This window comes from Pagrus pagrus, assembly GCF_965226575.1.
Source record: "Pagrus pagrus genome assembly, chromosome: 4".
Lineage (NCBI taxonomy): Eukaryota > Metazoa > Chordata > Actinopteri > Spariformes > Sparidae > Pagrus > Pagrus pagrus.
In genome coordinates, this window is record NC_140188.1 from 11332339 (window position 1) to 11350754 (window position 18416).

Genomic DNA, 18416 nt, shown 5'->3' on the forward strand with positions numbered 1-18416 from the left:
TGCAGGGCACATTTTTTTTATTGTTTCCACTGTTTGCCATCACATTTCTTACTGGTGATGTCAGTTAATATAAACCTTATAAAAAGATAACTGAGATTACATGTTGATAATTCGGCTCACGAGACAGGAAGGTGTTGCACATTGAGGGCAATTAGCAAATTACTTTCAAAAACAAAATGGTGGACTTTTGGCAAACAGTATATTGTGGTAAAGAATATAAATCCAATTCCTGTAAACAGTGTTTAATCACAAAGCCTAGATGTAATTAAATAAAATACACACACAGCAATGTTATGGTTTTAGCCTTCATCAAGGTACTCAAACATGAAAACCACTGGACAAAGAGCATTGATATTTATGATATATGTATATACTGGATATATATACATGAAAGTGGCTTGTGTAGATATTAAATAAACTCATACTCGCCTATAAATAGATGCTCTGCCAGACTTCTATCTGGGTTTTATTGTACTGTGATTGCTGCATGATTGTATTTCTCTGTGTGCTAACACATACATCAGCAGGTGTCTCAAATTTCTACTTTCTCTCCCAGGTAAAAGCTCACACAGCTCACTCTCCAGAGGTGTTTTTCTAATATTATTTCCTGTTTTCCTTGAGCGCATGTGGAGTTGTTCACAAAGCCACCATTTTCAGGAAATTACTGTTTAGGTAGAACCACTGGTGTCGGTAAAATGACAGTCACATGGCTGATTCCAGTGTTTCACTCCGGCGTCTTTATTTTACTTTCATCGGATCCTAAAGAAGCTCGTCAAGACTGAATTTTAAATCAATGCACTGGATCTTTAAAAAAAACGCTTTTACCTATCAAAAATACACGTCTTTGCAGTATGGCGGTCTGTTATACTTTTGCTTATTTGAAAGCCGTTTTGGCAGAGTTCAGCACTCTTAATGGGAGTACGTCCTCCACCCATTCATTCGGGGTGGTCCTCATGCGCTCCCAGAGGGCCGCCTCATAAGGAGTTGAGTCCATCCAGTCCACCGCTGATCCATAACTTCTGCCTACAGAGACACATACAGACAAATACAGGCATTTCAACACAAATATTAAACTTTTTACTCCAGTGCTGATCAATAAAATGACTTTTTCTGTCAGTACCTGTTCCGGGTCCGAGCCTCAGGCCCCCCAGCAGGTTGCTGGCGAGTCTGTCCCGGTCCCAGACAGTGAGCTCCACGCAGGCTTCTGATAGGTCAGCCTCTCTGATGCCATCGTACACCATTGTGTGGTTAAACGCCGGGTCTGCTGTCCTCCGCAGCACACGTGTCTTCTGGCGACTCTTCCTGCTCGTGTCTGGCAGCACAAAGCTTCGGACGAGGGGGGATAAGGAAACGTGATGATTGATAACGGCAGAACACTTTATAATTAAATGATTTTTTATCCCTTTATCCCGTACATATCAGTCCGTTCAATATGAAGCCAACGTTAAAGCCAGGAAAGAGTTAACTTAGCTCTGCGTGAAGGCTGGAAAGAAGGGGAAACAGATAGCCTGGCTCTGTCTAAAGGTACAAAATCAATCTGCAGCAATCTTAGTGAGTGCTCTTTGGGCAGAGCTGGGCTAGCTGTTTCCAATCACTGTGCTAGGCTAAGCTAACCAGCTGCTGGCAATACGTTTATATTTAGTGAACGTGTGTATCAATCTTCTCACTAACTCTTAGCAAAAAAAAAACCCCAAAAAACAAATTAAGAGTATTTCCCAAAATACAGATCTATTTCTCTCACTAAGATGGATTTTTGTGCATACCACTTAACATATGGGTCAATGGTGGCCCTGATTAGAGGCAGGTTCTTGCATTCTTTCACCCAAATGTGAATCTCTCCAGTGTTTGGACTCTCCTTAGCTAATCCTAAAAAGAGAAAAATAAAAAAAATAACCAACAACTTTAAAGAACTAAGAATGAAAATCATTAAATAATAGAATAAAACCGAGCGCAGACCTGCACTGTGGATGATCTGTGGCATGAAACGCACCGCTACTCTCATCTCTCCTCGATCGTTTGATGGTGCTAGAGTGGGTGTAGTCTGAAACATTTTACAGAGTATGCATTACATAAACAGACGATCCAAAATCCATCCTTAAGCTCAAAAAATCCTTTGTACGCAGGTTATACAATGACTACAGAGCATGTGATACAACCGGCTCAAATAGATAGCGGGGTAAATGAGCAGGCTGACCACAGTCTGAGATAACCTGCTGTTATTTGATGAGAAAACAGCTGCTGTGGATAAAGCAGCGTTGTGTGCTTGTGTTTTTCTTCCTACCCTTGCTTTCAAGGCTAAGTAGTTCATCTGGGTGTGGTCAAAGTCCCATTTGGAGAGGTCCACGTCGACCTCGCCCAGGAAACTGTTCTTGCCAAAGGTGTCGTGATGCCAAACGGAGAGAATGAGCGTCTGGGTTCTGAGGTACTCCATGCGAACACGATACTGTAAGGACAGGGAAGAGCGAGATGCTTTTGTTTGTTGATTGTCAGGCAACACCGAGCATGAAGCATTACAGTGTGGGAAAGTGTCTGTGTGTGCTTAGTACTGCAGGTATTATTATCTCTGTGGATTCCTACTCTGAGGATCTCGTTGAAAGTTGGATTCAGTGTCTTCTTTTTTACAGATGTTTTCCTCTTTCCAAGATTAGCTTTGTCAGGAACCAGGTAGCTTTTGACATACCTTCAAAGGGAAAAAAAACCAAAAAGGTTTTATCTGTAATGATGCACCTAAATACGATATGGAATTGGTAATAGTTAGGGACAAAACTGTACTTTCTGACACATGCCAACAACTGGTTACCATGCGAGGTTTGAAAACAACACACTCTTAAAAATGAGAGAGTGGACGCTGCTATAACATACGCTACATCAGAATTGGAGAGTATGTTTCAATTAAAAAGAACAGCAAATAATTTCAACTCACGGATCTGAGCGGCCCCTCTTTGGGTCAACTGTAGCCAAGTCTCGACACTCGGCCACGAATATGTGAAACTCTCGGAGCCTCTGAATGTAGTTGATGGAGAACTGGATGTTTCCCTGAACCTCCACATTCCCAAAGTCCCCACTGTACATGGTCATCACACTCCCACTCAGCTAGGAGCAAACAGGTTGCCAAACATTTCATATCACAACTATAGTCACCACATACATGTTTACTGGGTTAATGTCAATACCTGACAATAACAATTAAAGCGTAAAAAGCAAACAAGCAGTGCAATTAAAGTCAGCAGTGTTTGGATGTGTAAGCGTCGGCTGCTGTGTGTGACCATACAGAAGACAAAGATGCCATGCCAGAGGAGCTGGTGAGGTTAGTCAAAGAGCTGCCCATCATTAGTCTTCCTTGGTGGTAAGTGTCCTCGCAGTTGGAGTCAGTGTCTCTGTCAACTTCCTGAAACACAGACAGCAGGCAAAGACAGCTCCATGCACAAGGTCGCAGAGCGGCTCAGATGTACAGCAGGACTAAAAGATTCAGACGCGACTTTACCTCCTTCTGTAAGAACGATGGAACTGATTTGCTCATCTTCTTCAGGTGGTCCGGGTCCGAAAATAAGGATGAGGAGGGTGACGGGATGGTTGAAACTAAAGAGATGTTGATTGGGAAGCAGAAGATACACAATATTGACATTCTTGCCACTATGATTGCAAAAATATCCTTCATGCAAAGAATCAAGTGATTTTTACCAGCACTGATTCGTCTCATGTCAGCAGTCGGGTCTTGTCCTGTGAGAAACAAAATAATAAATCAAAGTCACCCAAAACGAGCTGTTATGGACAGTTACACTTGAGGAGGAGAAGTCGAGGAGATGCTCACGTGGTGATAAGGAAGCTGTGATGTCCTCCATACTTTTCGCCAGGTTTTTAGGCCGTGCTTCTGCTCGCCTCAGTGCTTTCCTCACAGGGTTTTGAGCCTCATCAGTGTTCTCACCTACGATCCATATTGGAAAGAAAAAACTTGTTGGTGTATTTGTTGCTGCTTTTGGTAAAATAAAATGTGTGTTTCATAACAGAGCATTAAATGTGTAAATCAGTAAACTTAAGAAATTGTGTGTACTGTGTTTGACGGACAGGTGTAGCTGCTGCATCACACCTTAAAACTACTAAGAAGGAAAGTTTGACATGAAACTGTGTGGGTTGTAAGTTGGTGAAACGTGTTATTATCTGTGAGGTGTCAGTTTGAACTATGTATCGAACCCAGCCCACAAACTAAACATGGGCAGCTGACCGCAGGTACATGCTGTGTTTACAGAGATTTGCTTCTGCCAACACAGATAACCCCACAAGGACATGATATCAAGGATACTGCTGGACACAGCCCACTGTAATAATAATGAGTCTGCAAACAGCAGGAGTTCAGTACTTCAAAACAGATGTTACAACAGCTTTATTTTCAATATATTGAAAGACCAGACTAGAAAATATTAGATTAAAGGTAAACTACGCAGGATTTCCCTAAGGAAATGTATCAACAATGTATTATCTCTCTTAATCACCCTGTCTGACACCCTGCTGTATTTTCTTAATCTTTTTAGTATTTTGCTGTGTTCGGGACGTTTCTGGGCGTCAACCTTTGGGCATCGGTTTGCAGCTCCCACCCAATAACAGTGTGAGGTTAGGACTCCATAAAAACGTCAGGACCAGGTTACTTCATATGATGGTTGCCTCCATCTCTCTCCTCTGGCCTCTGTTTGTTATGGATGAATAAAGAGCTGTAGGTCTGTGTGTGTCTATTTGACCGAGGGTGGGGCTGAGCTACACACACATACACACACACACATATACAACAGGCAGAGCAAAAAGGCAAACAGCAGACAGGAAGCCTACACTTCAGCTGCATACCATAATATCTGTAAAGGGTTGTGTGGAGGTGTGGGCCTTAACTGTAAAACTGGGTAGGTGGGGGCAACTATGAATGGTATGTTTGATAAAAGCAATAAATCCTGCACAGTATGCATTTAAGGTATCTGGAATAGCTGATGTTTATATTTCTTTTTATGTTTTCAGTTACTTTAAAAACAGGATTCAGGTTATTTGTGTTACTGTAAAAATCTGAAGTTGGTGCTCACGGTTTGAACTGTTCCTCGAGTTGGACCAGGTTTCCGACGTGCTGCTCACAGATGACTCCAGACCGGTGTCTGAGCTGCTGTAGTTTGTCCACAGGGGGCGCTGATTTGTCTTGTTCCCCTTCCTGCTGTAACGGTCCTCTGAGCCCACAGGAGTGCTGGCCCTCACTGGCCCGCCCAGGTCAAATTCATACCCAGATTTGCCGTCTGACCCCTCGTCCTTCAGAGCTGGAGCGAGGGAGGTGTGGACGCTGGTCGCATCGGTCATACCCAGGTAATGTCGGTAGTCTCTTGGAACACAAGACCTTGCTCGTGGAGTCAGAGGCTCAGTTTCCTCGGATGATCGTCTCGACATGGTGCCTTTTTCTGCGTTCTGCCTCTGTTTCCTGCTCTGTGAGTGGACAGGGCTTACATCTACTTTAAATGGGCTCAGATCTCTTTCTTCAGGCTCACTCAGAGCGAACATGCTAGTGGCTCGACGGAGCGAATGTCCACGACTACTTGAATAGCTAAAGCTGTCTTTTCTACCCTTCGGAGAGCGAGTGTCTTTTCCTGAACTGCTTTGTGGTTTCGTGGAGTCTTTTGAAGACCTTCTTGACTCTCTCTGCTGCTCAGCTGTCGTATAATTTGACTGGTTGTTTTTGCTGTCATTTGCCGCTCTTGACCCAGACTGTCTATCATGGGGGGACTTTGATCGATTCTGAGGGGACGACTTTGCAGCTTGTCTTGTTTTCTCACGGTAAATCTCGGAATCGCCACACTTTAATTCCTGAGACGAAAGCTGGGCACTTATCGGCTCTTTCCTTTTGGGGCTTTTGGGCTTGTCGATGGTAAATGATCCCTTGGTATCTGACGTGGCCTCGTCCCAGAACTCACGCAGCGTGTTGAATTGTGCTCGACTCGCACCAAGGCTAGGGGACGACTTTTCTATCCTCTGGTTCAAAGGAAGAACAGTAAAATTTCTATCATAGTCGTCCTCATCGCTGCCTGAAATATTTCCAATTGACGTCAGGTCGTACTCTGACTTTGTGAATCTTTTATTCAGCTTTGCCTGATTGGCACCACGAGCGACTTTACCATCCCCAGGAGCTCTGGGCTTTCCAGTGTAAAACATGGGCTTGTTCCTCTCCTGCTCCCAGAAAGATCTGAGCTGCTTTATCCTCTCTGCAGTACTTTCTTGATTTGGCACCCCATGTCTGTTTGACTGTGGACTGTTGATTCTGTCTTTATTCGACATATCCTCCTTTCGTTTGGGAGACATGCCTGGTTGCATGCTTCTATCCTCACTGTCCCTCCTCCTTGCATCTTCATTTGAACCTCTACGCACTTGTGTTTTGGGAGTGATCTGTATATCCCCTTGCTTGTAGTCCAAGTACGGGCTGTTTCTTGATGAATAGTGCATCTCAGAGTCTGGACTGTCCCTTGTTTGTAGATCTGTATCCAGCTGAGACACAGGAATAGTCTTGGGGAGTTCGTCTTGCAGTGGGGTTTCTCTATATTGGGAAATACTGTCAGGTTGTGGATTTGGTTTGACGCTCTCAGACTCTGGACTTAGTCTGGACTGGATGGCGGTCCTTTGCAGTGGACTCAGTCTGCTTATGCCTAAAATATCAGTTTCTGAACCTCTTCTGTCAACTACGTGGGCATTGGCTGCTGATTTTGAGTTTCTTTGAGTTGGAGTATCCATCAAGTATCCCTCCTGGTTTCTATTTAAGTGAACATTGTCTCCAGTATCTTTCTGTGGGCTCATTACCAGTTGTTGTCCTCTTTCGTCCCCATAACTCCCCTTCCCATTGTATAATCCAGGAACAGAAGGCATATCAGACACTCCGTGGGGCTTGTTCACTTTCTCCTCATCTTTCTCCGCTGAGAGCTGAGCAGGTTTTTGTCCTTTGTTGCTGAGCGTGATTGAATTACTGATAAGTATTTTAGGGCCCACGTTGCTTTTCTCCCAGAATGACTTCAGATGGGAGATTTGGGGTGGTTGGCTTTCATCGTTATTATCTTCAAATTCCTGTGACCGCATTCTTTCTCTGTTACGCTTCGCCACCTCTTCTTGTGTTTCGGTCGCTTCCTTGTTGCCTGTTCTGTCTGTTCCTCTTGACTCTTTAACATCACTGCTCTGTTTCTGTAAGTGACTTCTCTTCATTTCAAGAGATTCCTTCTGTCTATCACTTATGATATCCCCGGCATCTTTTCGTAATGAATCTTCACCTCTTAATTTGCTTATTTCGACATGTTTGTTAGATCCCGTTGCGACCTCTGGACCATCTTCTGTATTGAGCAAATCACTGCTGTCTGTGCTGCGGCTGAACCAGTCCAGCACCTTCGCGATGGAGTCCTCGTCACTCGTGGGACTGGTGGTCTGGGTGGATAATTTAAACACCTGGTTCTGATTGGATTTCTTCTGCATTTGCTTATCAGACTTATCAATGAAGATCAGATCGTAAGATACTGGAGGATCTGCATCTGAAAATAAAGGTACGAAAAGAGAATTAAATACTTGTCAAAATAACATCAGAAATCTACTATTGTCTGCCCTGCAGCAGGTTTGCATGGTCTCACAGAGGGTAGCATCTTTATCAACAAAACTAGAATGGGATTCAATAGAGCGCATACCTCCGCCAAGGCCCAACACCCACCACCCATAAGTGCTTTATCATAACTTGGTTGATGATTTGCCAGCCCTAAAGTAGTGCAGCTAGCTACAAACGCAGTATAACAGTGCAGAGCAATGGCCCTTTTACCTGGATCTTTCACTTTTGAGTTACATCACTCCAGAAGATTTTAACAAAACAACGTGTGAATCAGTATGTAGAATGACTAGTTTAAACATGATTTTAACTACGGTCAGTAGTTATTTCTTGTTATTAAACTTACCCACAGTGCTTTGAGGCAGACTCAGCTCTTCCTGCCTCACTGCTGTTCCTACACTGCTGCTGTTTTCTCTGTCTGAATCCTGAATGCTGCCGGCGTGCAGGTCGACAGCGTTCACCGCTGCTCGTTCTCTTTGTGTCTCACCATCCCATTCTTCACTCTTCTGTTTCATCTCTCTGTCAGTGGACGTATCATTCCTGGTGTGGGCTGGTCTGAAATTGTGCAGGTTGTGAGTTGCAGTGGGCGGATGAGAGAGTTTAATTAAGATTTTTGTGTGAGATAAATCATCCACTGACCTGTCTCTTGTTAGAGAAGGTGGGTTTCTTTCTCTCTCCAGACTGGAATTAGAGGAAACCTGAGATACATCACATAATGGCTGCTGGGAGTTTTCATTTAGAGACTTGGACGGCTGAACAGACTGAGATACTTGATCAGAAGCTGCACTTTTCTGAGGTGTTTCATCCTGTCCCTTCGGGTAGGACTGGTTAGAGCTCCCGCTGGAGCCTCGCTGGAGGCTCCGTCTGGGGGCAGGAACAACCCCTGCTGACCCCACCTGAGTGTCTGACCCCAGGCCATTGTTTTGTGACTGACTGGAGGTACGCCTGGAGAGAAATGTCCTCTTCTTTGGCACTGGTCTGAACCCGACAGAGGAGCCCTCAGATGTGATGGAGCCCCCTGAAGTCAGACTGGCCTCTCCTGCCAGGTGGCTCTTCAGTGGAGATATGGGCTCTGAGGGAAACACAGATCAAAGTCTCAGTCTGGATTATAGATTCAATACTGCCATCTACAACCTCACAGCCAAATGCCACTAAATCCTACACGCTGGACCTTTATAACTCAAACCTGTCTCAGATGACTCCTGCTCCCGACTCGCTGACACATCATAATTTTCAGGCGGCTCAACAACAATCAGGGAGGCTCGGTTGAAAGGGTTGTGCCTCGGCTTAAAGGAAAGGGAGAAGATGTTTTACATAACAATATCTGCAATGTGAATGTGAGCAAGATTTCATATAAAGAAAGTAAAACTTGTGGGGGAAAAAATGCTGATCTGGTTTGTACCGGTCTTGGAGAGCGGGCCTCTGAATTCAGATTCTCCTTTTCTGCATCACTGAAGAAAAGAAAGACAATTAAAACGTTTAGTCAGGAAATGTGAATATAGAAGAAATACAAGCAGTATAAAGCATCACATGAAGTGCAGCAGCAAAGTCTGTGTTTTTCCTCACAAGTACACTGTAGTGTGCATGACTGAGGCCTGCTGACTCGTAAATAACGCTGATATCAAAGAGGACGATGTCGGGCCGAACCTGAACAACTACAATATCAAAGGAAGTCCACACATAAGAGTGAACACTTGATGAGATAAACTCACATTATCTGGTATTTTGTGGCTGAAAAACAGGATTCATATTAGAGGAAAGCAACTCTTTAATTATCAAACTGATTCAGGACCTGCACTGCAAAACAAAGATTATCAGATTACAAATACATTTTCAGCAATTACGTTCTTGAATTGATTGTGTGTTTAGGAAACTTGTAGCTCGAGCTGCAAAGATTAGTTGATTGAAAGAAAATTAATTGTGAACTGTTTGTCAAGGTCTTGTCGATTCTGCCATCTTATATATGTGTTTTGTGGTGCTTTTTGCCCTGTTTCTCCACCTCCCTCCACCTGTACCTCATCCCCTCATTAGTTTAGAATGTTTTTAAGTCCAGTCTTTAGTTTACTCTTGTCTTTTGCATCCATCTTGATTAAAACCTTTTTTCATTTGACAGTAAATGAAGAGTCTTTGGGTTTTTGACAGTTGGATGAACAGAAGAAGCAATACAAAGACGTCACTTTGGGTTCTGAGGAATTGTGATGAGCATTTTTTCAATTTTTGACATTTTAAAACAAATAATGATAACTTTATTTGTATAGCACCTTCAGCGTTCTGGGGTATGACTATCAACTTATAACAGAAGGGTGTGAATGAGGCTCAGAGTAAATATACATGGCCTGAGATGAACATTGTGAAAGTATCTAAGGTGTTGTGATCATAATTTAATTAAAAAAATGAATAGAAATATCCTAATAGGTAATAAACTACTGAACAACAGGAGTGAACATCCTGCTGAGGTGCTTCCTCCAGAAATAACCCTGAACGGTGACGTCTCATTCGCAGCAGCGATTCTCAGAGCTCTGACGAGTCAACCACTTTACAAACTGCCGCTCTGTTTTCCCGTCGCACCACATCCTGCAGTGCTGCGAGCAGTTAGCTGCTATAAAACTGCCGTATTCCCATTTAGCACCACCTATGTTTACACTGCCTGAGTCACAAGACAGCACACACACTTCTCACACTGCACACACACACACACACACAGACAGAAATACTGACACTGTGAGAACAGAGAGAGGAGCTGAAACTGTATATGTGAAATTGATTCAATCTGAATTTGATCCTTGTAGTAACATCTTTATATAGTGTGTGTTTGATTTTGATTTTCAATTTTTACTGTGAGAAGTGTTTAAGGTTGGCACAGACACAAAAAAAGAAGAGGTTATGGAGAGACAGATAGGTAAACCTGTGAAAAGAAAGGACTGCGTACTTGATCTCCTGCGGCTGTAGTGCTTCCAAACATCTGGCAGGTTTTGGTGGGGGGGCGTCTGAACCTCGACTGCTGGGTGTCTTTGATCTTTCCATTCTTAGAGAGCCGTCTGCAGCACAGAAAAGGGAAGGAGTTTATGAATAAGCAATCAAAATATGCAGGTTTACAATGCTGCATTATTTAGATTTTAGAAGAAACTCTGTTTTCAACTTAATTGTCAAATAAAAAAATCATTATATTTCCACTTGTTATCCAGCAGAGGGTATTTTTATAATCCCACAGTCGTCAACGTTCTGCACCGGAAGATAAAATGTTTGCCCCGAGGCGAAACCACAGTTTAAATCCAATATTTTCAGCTTTACTCTGATCTTCTTCTCTGCTGTTACAAACACTAAGTCCGATGCGCAGCGTCTGCAGTGGCGGGCAAAGTCTGTGAAAGGAATTAAAATTTTGGTTTCGCCCCGGGCAATGATTTTACTCATCTGGGCAGACTGTGGACATCTGAGAGATCATGAAAACACCTCTGAGGATGTAACCTGCAGCTGGATAACAGGTAGGAAGGATGTTTGTGACAGAGGTCCCACACCTTCTCAGATATCAAAATCAAGGACTCAACAGGATCAAGGTGAACTACTGTCACAACACTTTTATAACGACAACTAGACAGAGGCACTATTCATGGGAAGTAAAAATAATATCAGAAGAACTTCAATTTCTGTTCGAGGCCTTGATTTTTTTTCCCTCTCAAGCTGACAAACCGAAAAAGATCAGGATTTCAAGGAAATGCGTGGGGACCTCGGACAGAATCAGCACCACCTGCACCTCATCCCAGATAGTTTGTATTTATGTATAGAAGTTTTTGATATGGGTAGCTGTTTATCAGATCAGATTCTCAGCATATTTCTAATTAATGTGTTAGTTACTTTCCATCCCTGCACAGAGCACTATAGAGTCTGCTTTCAAACCAGCCCTTTGTCAACAGTACAGAGCGAACACACCTAAAGCAGCTTTCTTCTGCTTCATGGAGGCCATGATGATCTCAGAGCCGTGGATCTTGTCCATGTGTCTGCGAGACTTGGCCTCGTAAAACCACTCTCCTGTCAGGTACTTCCGCTTGGTGTCCAGCTGTGAGCCGCTGTTCAGTATCTCCTCCAGTTTTCTGGAGGGAAGACACAAAGGAAACGTGTACAAAAGAAGCTTTAGTCAAGAGGGTTTTTCTTGTATTGTCAATTATTGTTATAAGTAATGTTAATCCCAGCTGAAGTCATTTAAAACACACAGGATATTGTTCCTGCGCAGCCCAGTGGCTACACAGAGACAATAAAAGTCTCTTGTGAGGGAGCAAATACAAGACAATGCCTCCTTTAAGCTGCGCTGAATGGAGAATCTGACACTGTTTGAATTCAGTTTGAGCAGCACTAATCTCTCAATATGAGGTGAAATATAAAACCAGGGGTGGACAAAGAGGAAAGGGACCAAAGCAGGGTGTGTTGACGCCGCTCACGTCAGATTTTTGATACTTTTGTTTGTATTTGCGTTTGAAAATCCAAAATGTTGGTGTCTACAGGTGTCAGACACTTGAATTTAATGCTTCTTATGAACCTTTTTCAAAGTAATTTTAACCCAAATTTAAGACAGATTTTTGGTCATTTGGTATGTACTGTATATGGTCCTGTCCAGAGGTAGATTTTATGTAAGGATATGGTTAGTTGAGTGAGTTAGGTTCACCTAGATTTCACCAACAGGTAAGTGCAAGGATGAAGCAAAAAGACAGTAACAGATTCAGTGGCAGGTTTACAGATTTGTACTGTCATAAATGTGGACTTTCAGCTTGACTCATTTTGACAAGAAGAAATTAAATATAATAAAGATAACGATAAAATGTTTGTGGCAATAAACTAAGACCATACAAATTCTAATTTAAAGGAGCAGTTGACCCAAAAATGAAAATTTAGTCATTATCTCCTCAAACCCATGCCGATGGAAAGTCAGGTGAAGTTTTGTAGTCAACAAAACATTTCTGGAGCTTCGCAGCTAAACAGTGTTGCATTGTTCTCCTAAACAACTGAAGTAGATGGGGAGTTACTGGCCATACTGGCAAAATCCAAGTATATGGAAGCCCCGAAATCCTGACTGATTTAAAATGACATTACGGCCTATATAAGCTGAAATCTTTGCTGTGGCCGCTTCACCAGACTTTCTGTTTGGGTGAACTCTTCCTTTAAGACATGCGGTTCATCAGGGATTTCAAAGCCTGGAAATGTTGATACACACTAGAAGTTTCCTATCAGATTTAAAATGTTTGTATGATGTTTCCTCCTGAGGCAGCTCGGTTTAAGAAGCTAACAATGCTTATTATCCAATCTATTCTCGAGTGCACCATGTAGTTTCCCCGCTTCATCATCGGCCTTATATAACAGCGGCACATGATCTAACTAAAGGAAGGAATTCGGGAAAACATTTCCATCAGCTTTAAATTGAATCAAAGGCATTAAAAACGAGCGCTCCAACTCATCTTTACACGGCGGTCATGTGAGAAAAGGGTGGCGCATTATTACAGGCCGTTGGACTTAATCCTTTTACACTAGACTGCTCGAGACACGGCGAGCATTCAGCCTCCCGCTGATGAAAAACTTGGCCGGGCCAATTCCATTAAAAACCCACAGAGAAAAAGCACATTGTTTCTTCTAGACTCTTGAAAATGAAATAAAACACGTCCGAACGTTTGGAGTTTTTTTTGCTTAGTTTACATGCATGGTGGCATTTCAATCTTTTCCTTCTGCTCCAGCACACGGGAGAGGTCAGAGGCCTTGTGTTTGTCTTGACAAGCCTTGGATATACACAATGAGGAATGCTATGAGGAAAGGGAGCAAAGGAATGACTGATTTACAGTATTTTTAGAGCATTTTTTTTCTTTGTTTCTGAGCTGAGAGGAGGCAGTATCAGGCTTCACTTTGCTCTATGTGGTCATCAGGCTCTTCACAGGTGAGGTGTCTCATCATCGGGGCCTTTAAGGGTTTCTATTCCTGTCCGTCAGAGCAGCATGATCCTCTCCCATGTGTGGCTCTAATCTAATTGCACGTCTCACATTGAGGCTTCTCAGCGTTAGAGGCGGCGTGTATCCGGCCAAGCTGTTATTGTGTTATTCTATTACGGCCGGTCGTTTTGACTAGCATGTCAGCCGTCCAACAAAGGCCTCCTCTCATGAAACAGGCGATGGAGGGGCTTATTAAATCATGACAATGACATTAGCCGAATAGCAGGACATCAACTTAAATGTCGGCCAAAATGTTTTCTGCTCATGGGGAGTTCCAGGATGTTGCACATTTCTACCTGATCCTCTCCTCCTCGGCCTTCTTCAGCTCGGCGTCCCTCCTCAGCACCGTCATGATCGCCTCCTGCTCCTCCTCCGTCAGGTGGCTCAGGTCGATCATGGTTCTTCCTCCTGGTTCTCTCAGCAGGCAGATGTGGAAACACTCAGCAGCTGCAGACAGCGACCAGCCGGGTCTGTCGCTGTGAGACAAATTCACATCGTCACATCCTGCAAAGCCATATTTTCTTCACTGTCCCTGTATTTTACAATCTTGTTAAAGCCAGTGGAGTGAAGTGACCTCTTATGAAACATTTGGAGGAATGTCCTCTGTTCCAAAGTAATACTCGAATAACAGAGCAGACAGTCTTTTGCTGTTGTTTGGTGAGATGTCGTGCAAAACGCTTCTGATTAAGGACAGAGAAACCCATTAAATTCATTTAAATCAGAATCATCTGAAATACTTGAAGCTTCTCCAACATGTCCAGCAAATTCTCGAGAATTTAGTTCTGACTGTAAAATGAATCACTGAATCTTCTGTAGCTGCACAATGGTGGACAGTAGATTTAAAGTAATTTAAGTAAAATACAAAGGTTCTTGTAGTGGAATATGTCCAGTTTGTGTCACTTTATCCTTCTACTTAACCACAGTTCAGGGAAATATTGTGTTTTTTACCCCATTGCATTTATTTCACAGCTGTTTTTACTTCACAGAAAAACTTAACTAAAAACTCTAAAATAAAAACAGATCAGAATCACTTAAACCTTACATTTTGTTAGGAAACTACATCGCAGATTGGCAACATCTTTTGTCTTTTCGAGAAAAATAATCAAAGAATCTTAAATAAGTAATCATAAGGACAAATAAACAGTGGTAACCTCATCTCCCTGTCATGTTAATTTTGTTCTTGTGGGGATACAATGTGGCAGACATGCCTTCAGCCGTGGTGACAGGTTAGGCAATTCAAAATAAATCAGATAAACCAATATCGGACCGTATGTCAGCGAGCAATGATGCCAATAATAAAAATTCAGCACAGTCAACTTATTAGTGAGTAGTTTTTATCACGATCCACAATGAAATCTTTTATCATCCCACCCCTAATCTATGAGACATTATCAGTTCTTCTTAACTCTGAATGGTTTCATTTAATAACTGTTTGAGGCCCAAAGAGGTCAAATGAATCTTCTTCTCTCTCCCAGTCATCATCTTACCTCCCCACGGACCTTCAGAGGGGCCCAGACTGGAAACTTCTGGAGCAAACCAACCTAACTGTGTATAAAGTAGTTGAAACTGTCTCCATCTCGAGCAGCTACAACTGTACACATTAATACAACAGTATAAAAACTCATATGAATACCAGTAACACTTTTAATGCAGAGCGAGTACTTTGACGATGTAAGTATATTTTTCTGATATCACATATATTTGATAAAGTGAATCATCTGAGTGTGATGATGCAGCTCACAGACTGTCTGAGCATCTATTCCTCTGAAAGCCTTTGAAACACCTTGACTTTGACCTGCAGCGCCTCACAGTAACGTGACACAGTGTCTGGTCAGTCATACGTGTCTGTGTGCAGCTGCAGATTAAGAGATAAACCGGAACAAGCTGCTGAAAATGATTCGGCCACCACTTGTTTTTCTCTGTTATTAAACACATAAGTTTAATTTGATTTATTTGTTTGTTGTGCTTCCAGAGTTTGATTTGGCTTCAGAGGGAGATCACATGGTATTTTATTATGCTCTCTGCATCTCCACCGCCACAAGTTATAACAAGATCCAGATTTGTCTAACCCCAACCCTGTCTGAATGAAGTCGGAGCAGTCGATCGTCAAAGGTCAGGGTTAGACACTGTGACATCATGTGACTGACAGTCACTTGATGTCACAGTGACAGTACTTTATATCCATTTCACGCTACTGTACACTCCACTTCCTCCATGTTTCAGAGGGAACAATTGCACTTTTTCGCCACTGCATTATTTGATAATTCGTTACGACTTACTTTGTTGATTCAGACTAATAATAAAAAATATTTCGACAAAAGATTATGACATAATATTATAAAGCAAGATAGAATTGTATCAAAGGGGCGCTATGTAGTTTTGGAGAAGAAATCCAAACTAAGAATTGTGATATTTACAATATTAATGAGCTAATGAAACAAACTCAGATATATTCATCTTCTCCATAACTGAATAAACAAGCAAATCTCAGAGAAAAACACTGTTTGAAGCTAGAAAGGTGGCAGGGTCCGCCAAATATAAACAAAATAACAGTATGAAGTTGTGTTGTCCTTTAGGGTCAGTTTGTTTATTCAGTCATGAAAACAAAGAGAGTTTGTTTATTTAGTTTGTTTAGGCACAAAAAAAAATAGTCAATTCTTCCTCTTCTGATTAAAGTTTCCACCTCAAAACTACACAATGCACCTTTGCACCATAATGCAGTTTAAGTTTCAGTTCAGTTTAATTTCTAAGCCACCCAGCAGATGAAGTATGTACAGTAGTTAATAAGTTTCATCTTTGACAGCTGCAACATTTCAGCGATGAACACATGCAACAATAATTATTATGTCATAATATAAGACATTCATAGATCAAATGTTAACACTTTTTCCCTGAGTCAAACTGTGAATGCATGACTACATAACAGAGTATTTTTGCAGAGATCTAAGCAGCATTTTCTGGCATATTTCTGAGCCCAAACTTCAGACTTTTCCCTGATCTTTTATGTCAGTGAAAGTGATATCATTTTTACCTCTTTTATTTCAGACTGTGCCTCTCCCTTCCTTTACATTACTCTCAGTAGCTGGGAAACAGCTTGCAGGCTATCATTTACTCTGAGAACAGTGTTGACATGTGGCCTACCTTACAGCACACCCGCAGGCTCGTCACCAACAGCTCCTGTAACTCCCATCCTCATGTGTCGGGTATAAAAAAAAACAACACGAGGTGAAAGAGTAAAAAGCAGTTAGGGTTTCCACCTCCTCCTCCTCCTCAGGTCTGCAGCTGCTGCTGGATGCACTGGGCTCCCTGAACAGGAGCTGGGAGGAGGAGGAGGAGGAGGAGGAGGAGGGAGGACTGTGTGAGTGGATGGGAGGACCTGACTTCAAACATCCAGCTGAGCACTTTAAATCTCCTTTCAGTGTGTCCATCTTTTAATGTGAGGCAGGTGTGGCTGTTTAACTTGCGACATTGAAAAAGAGTTTTATTTTTCTTCTTCTTCTTCTTTTATCAAACTGATACAGGTTGTTATGTGGGGTGTAATGCCAGGTATCATCCAGCAGGTGTCCTCAGTTTCCACTGGTTGCTCTCATCAGTGTGTTTGACAAAAGGGTGTGAACATCCCCACAGGCAGGACAGGAGGACACGAGGCATTTCATGTTCACAATGCAAATAAAACGCCTTAAAATTGTTTGGAGCAGACAGACAATAGTCCCACTGTGATCCTGGTGTTGCTCTTTCAGCTCACCGCCATGGATTTAAAGGGGCACTATGAAGTTTTGGAGAAGAAATCAAAACTCATATTTTTTAATATTTACAACATTAATGAGGTAATAATACAGATTATTTTCCATAAGTGAAATAACCAAGCTGTTCTCAGAGGACAACACTGTTTGAAGCTAGAAAGGTGGCAGGGTCCGCCACACATAAACAAAGTAAAACAGTATGACATTTTGTCATCCTAGTAACGGTGCAATGTGTAAGAACTGGCATCCTGGTGAATTAATATTCAAAACAAATAGGGGGCAGCACTGCACCAGAACAACTAACCGCTGCCAACTGTATAGCTACGGTTAGCTCGTTAGCTCAGTTAGACGTGCAGCTAGCAGTCCAGGCTGTGGGCTCAGGGTACTGTGGCTGTGTTGGTGTTTACATACATGTCATAATGTTAACTTTTATTTCTTCACACTCTGCTGATTGTTTCAGTGAATTTTTGAATATTTTCAACTAAACACATCTCACAACTGTTGTGCATGTTGCTAAAAGAAATGAGAACTTTGAGTTATTGTATTAAATCAACATTTTAGCTTGTGACCAATTTAAATATGGGAATGCATATTTGATAACCCTTGAGAAAAGTCAGACAAAAAGGAAAATAAATATATATCTATATATAGGCTGGATTACAAAGTCAAATAATGTGAGCAACTGGCTCCCAGAGGCCCTCAAAAACTCCAGATTCACTGTTTCATAATTGGTTTATGATGATCTGATCAATTCTAACTTAGTGAAATAAAAAACAAACTTCAGAAAAGGTTATTTATTTCCCTCTCCATCGCTGACGGCCAGACTAAACTAAAAAGCTAAAATAAACACAGACACGTGTCATGTTTCAAGTCAGGTCTTTAACTTCTACGTCCAAGTTGAGTCTCAGGTCATTTATTTTCTAAGTGAAGTTTCAAGTCATTAAAACAGTGACTCAAGTCCACATCTCTGCTCTGAAGTGTAATGTCCTGCTTCTTCTGATCTCGAGGGTCCGTCTCGAACAACCGCTACATGTGGGAACATGTGTTTAACTTACAGAATTAACAGAGAGGGAAAGAAACTGAGGACAAGCAGGCTTAATCCAGCCGTGCCCC

At 42.2% G+C, this 18416-nt stretch overlaps 1 protein-coding gene across 3 annotated transcripts; it reads right to left on the reverse strand.

Moving 5' to 3' along the window:
* On the reverse strand, positions 1–16828 carry sytl2b (synaptotagmin-like 2b). 3 transcript variants are annotated; one of them, XM_084351661.1, is made up of 20 exons: positions 16702–16828; positions 13857–14036; positions 11522–11682; positions 10524–10632; positions 8997–9045; positions 8781–8880; positions 8234–8666; positions 7941–8149; positions 5064–7529; positions 3812–3925; positions 3682–3720; positions 3485–3579; positions 3272–3388; positions 2924–3093; positions 2578–2680; positions 2282–2443; positions 1957–2041; positions 1764–1866; positions 1121–1326; positions 1–1023 (listed from the first exon to the last, which is right to left on the reverse strand). In XM_084351661.1, exons 2-20 carry the CDS (start codon positions 13955–13957, stop codon positions 875–877), a joined length of 4971 nt encoding a protein of 1656 aa, XP_084207787.1. In that variant the 5' UTR covers positions 13958–14036; positions 16702–16828; the 3' UTR covers positions 1–874. The 3 variants fall into 3 exon arrangements, with proteins under 3 accessions (XP_084207787.1, XP_084207788.1, XP_084207789.1); XM_084351662.1 differs by lacking the exon at positions 3272–3388; XM_084351663.1 differs by lacking the exons at positions 1–1023; positions 1764–1866; positions 1957–2041 and having other exon boundaries at positions 1126–1326.
* Positions 16829–18416: the final 1588 nt, after the last annotated feature.

What these genes read in the sequence shown, in the direction of transcription:
- sytl2b (XM_084351661.1), bottom strand. Translation starts at nt 13,957, where the DNA reads ATGATCGACCTGAGCCACCTGACGGAGGAGGAGCAGGAGGCGATCATG. An exon ending in CTCGAGGAACAGTTCAAACC is followed by an intron (nt 3,926 to 5,063) that starts GTGAGCACCAAC and finishes TATGGATCGTAG; the next exon opens with GTGAGAACACTGATGAGGCT. An exon ending in CACAGCTTCCTTATCACCAC is followed by an intron (nt 3,721 to 3,811) that starts GTGAGCATCTCC and finishes TGTTTCTCACAG; the next exon opens with GACAAGACCCGACTGCTGAC.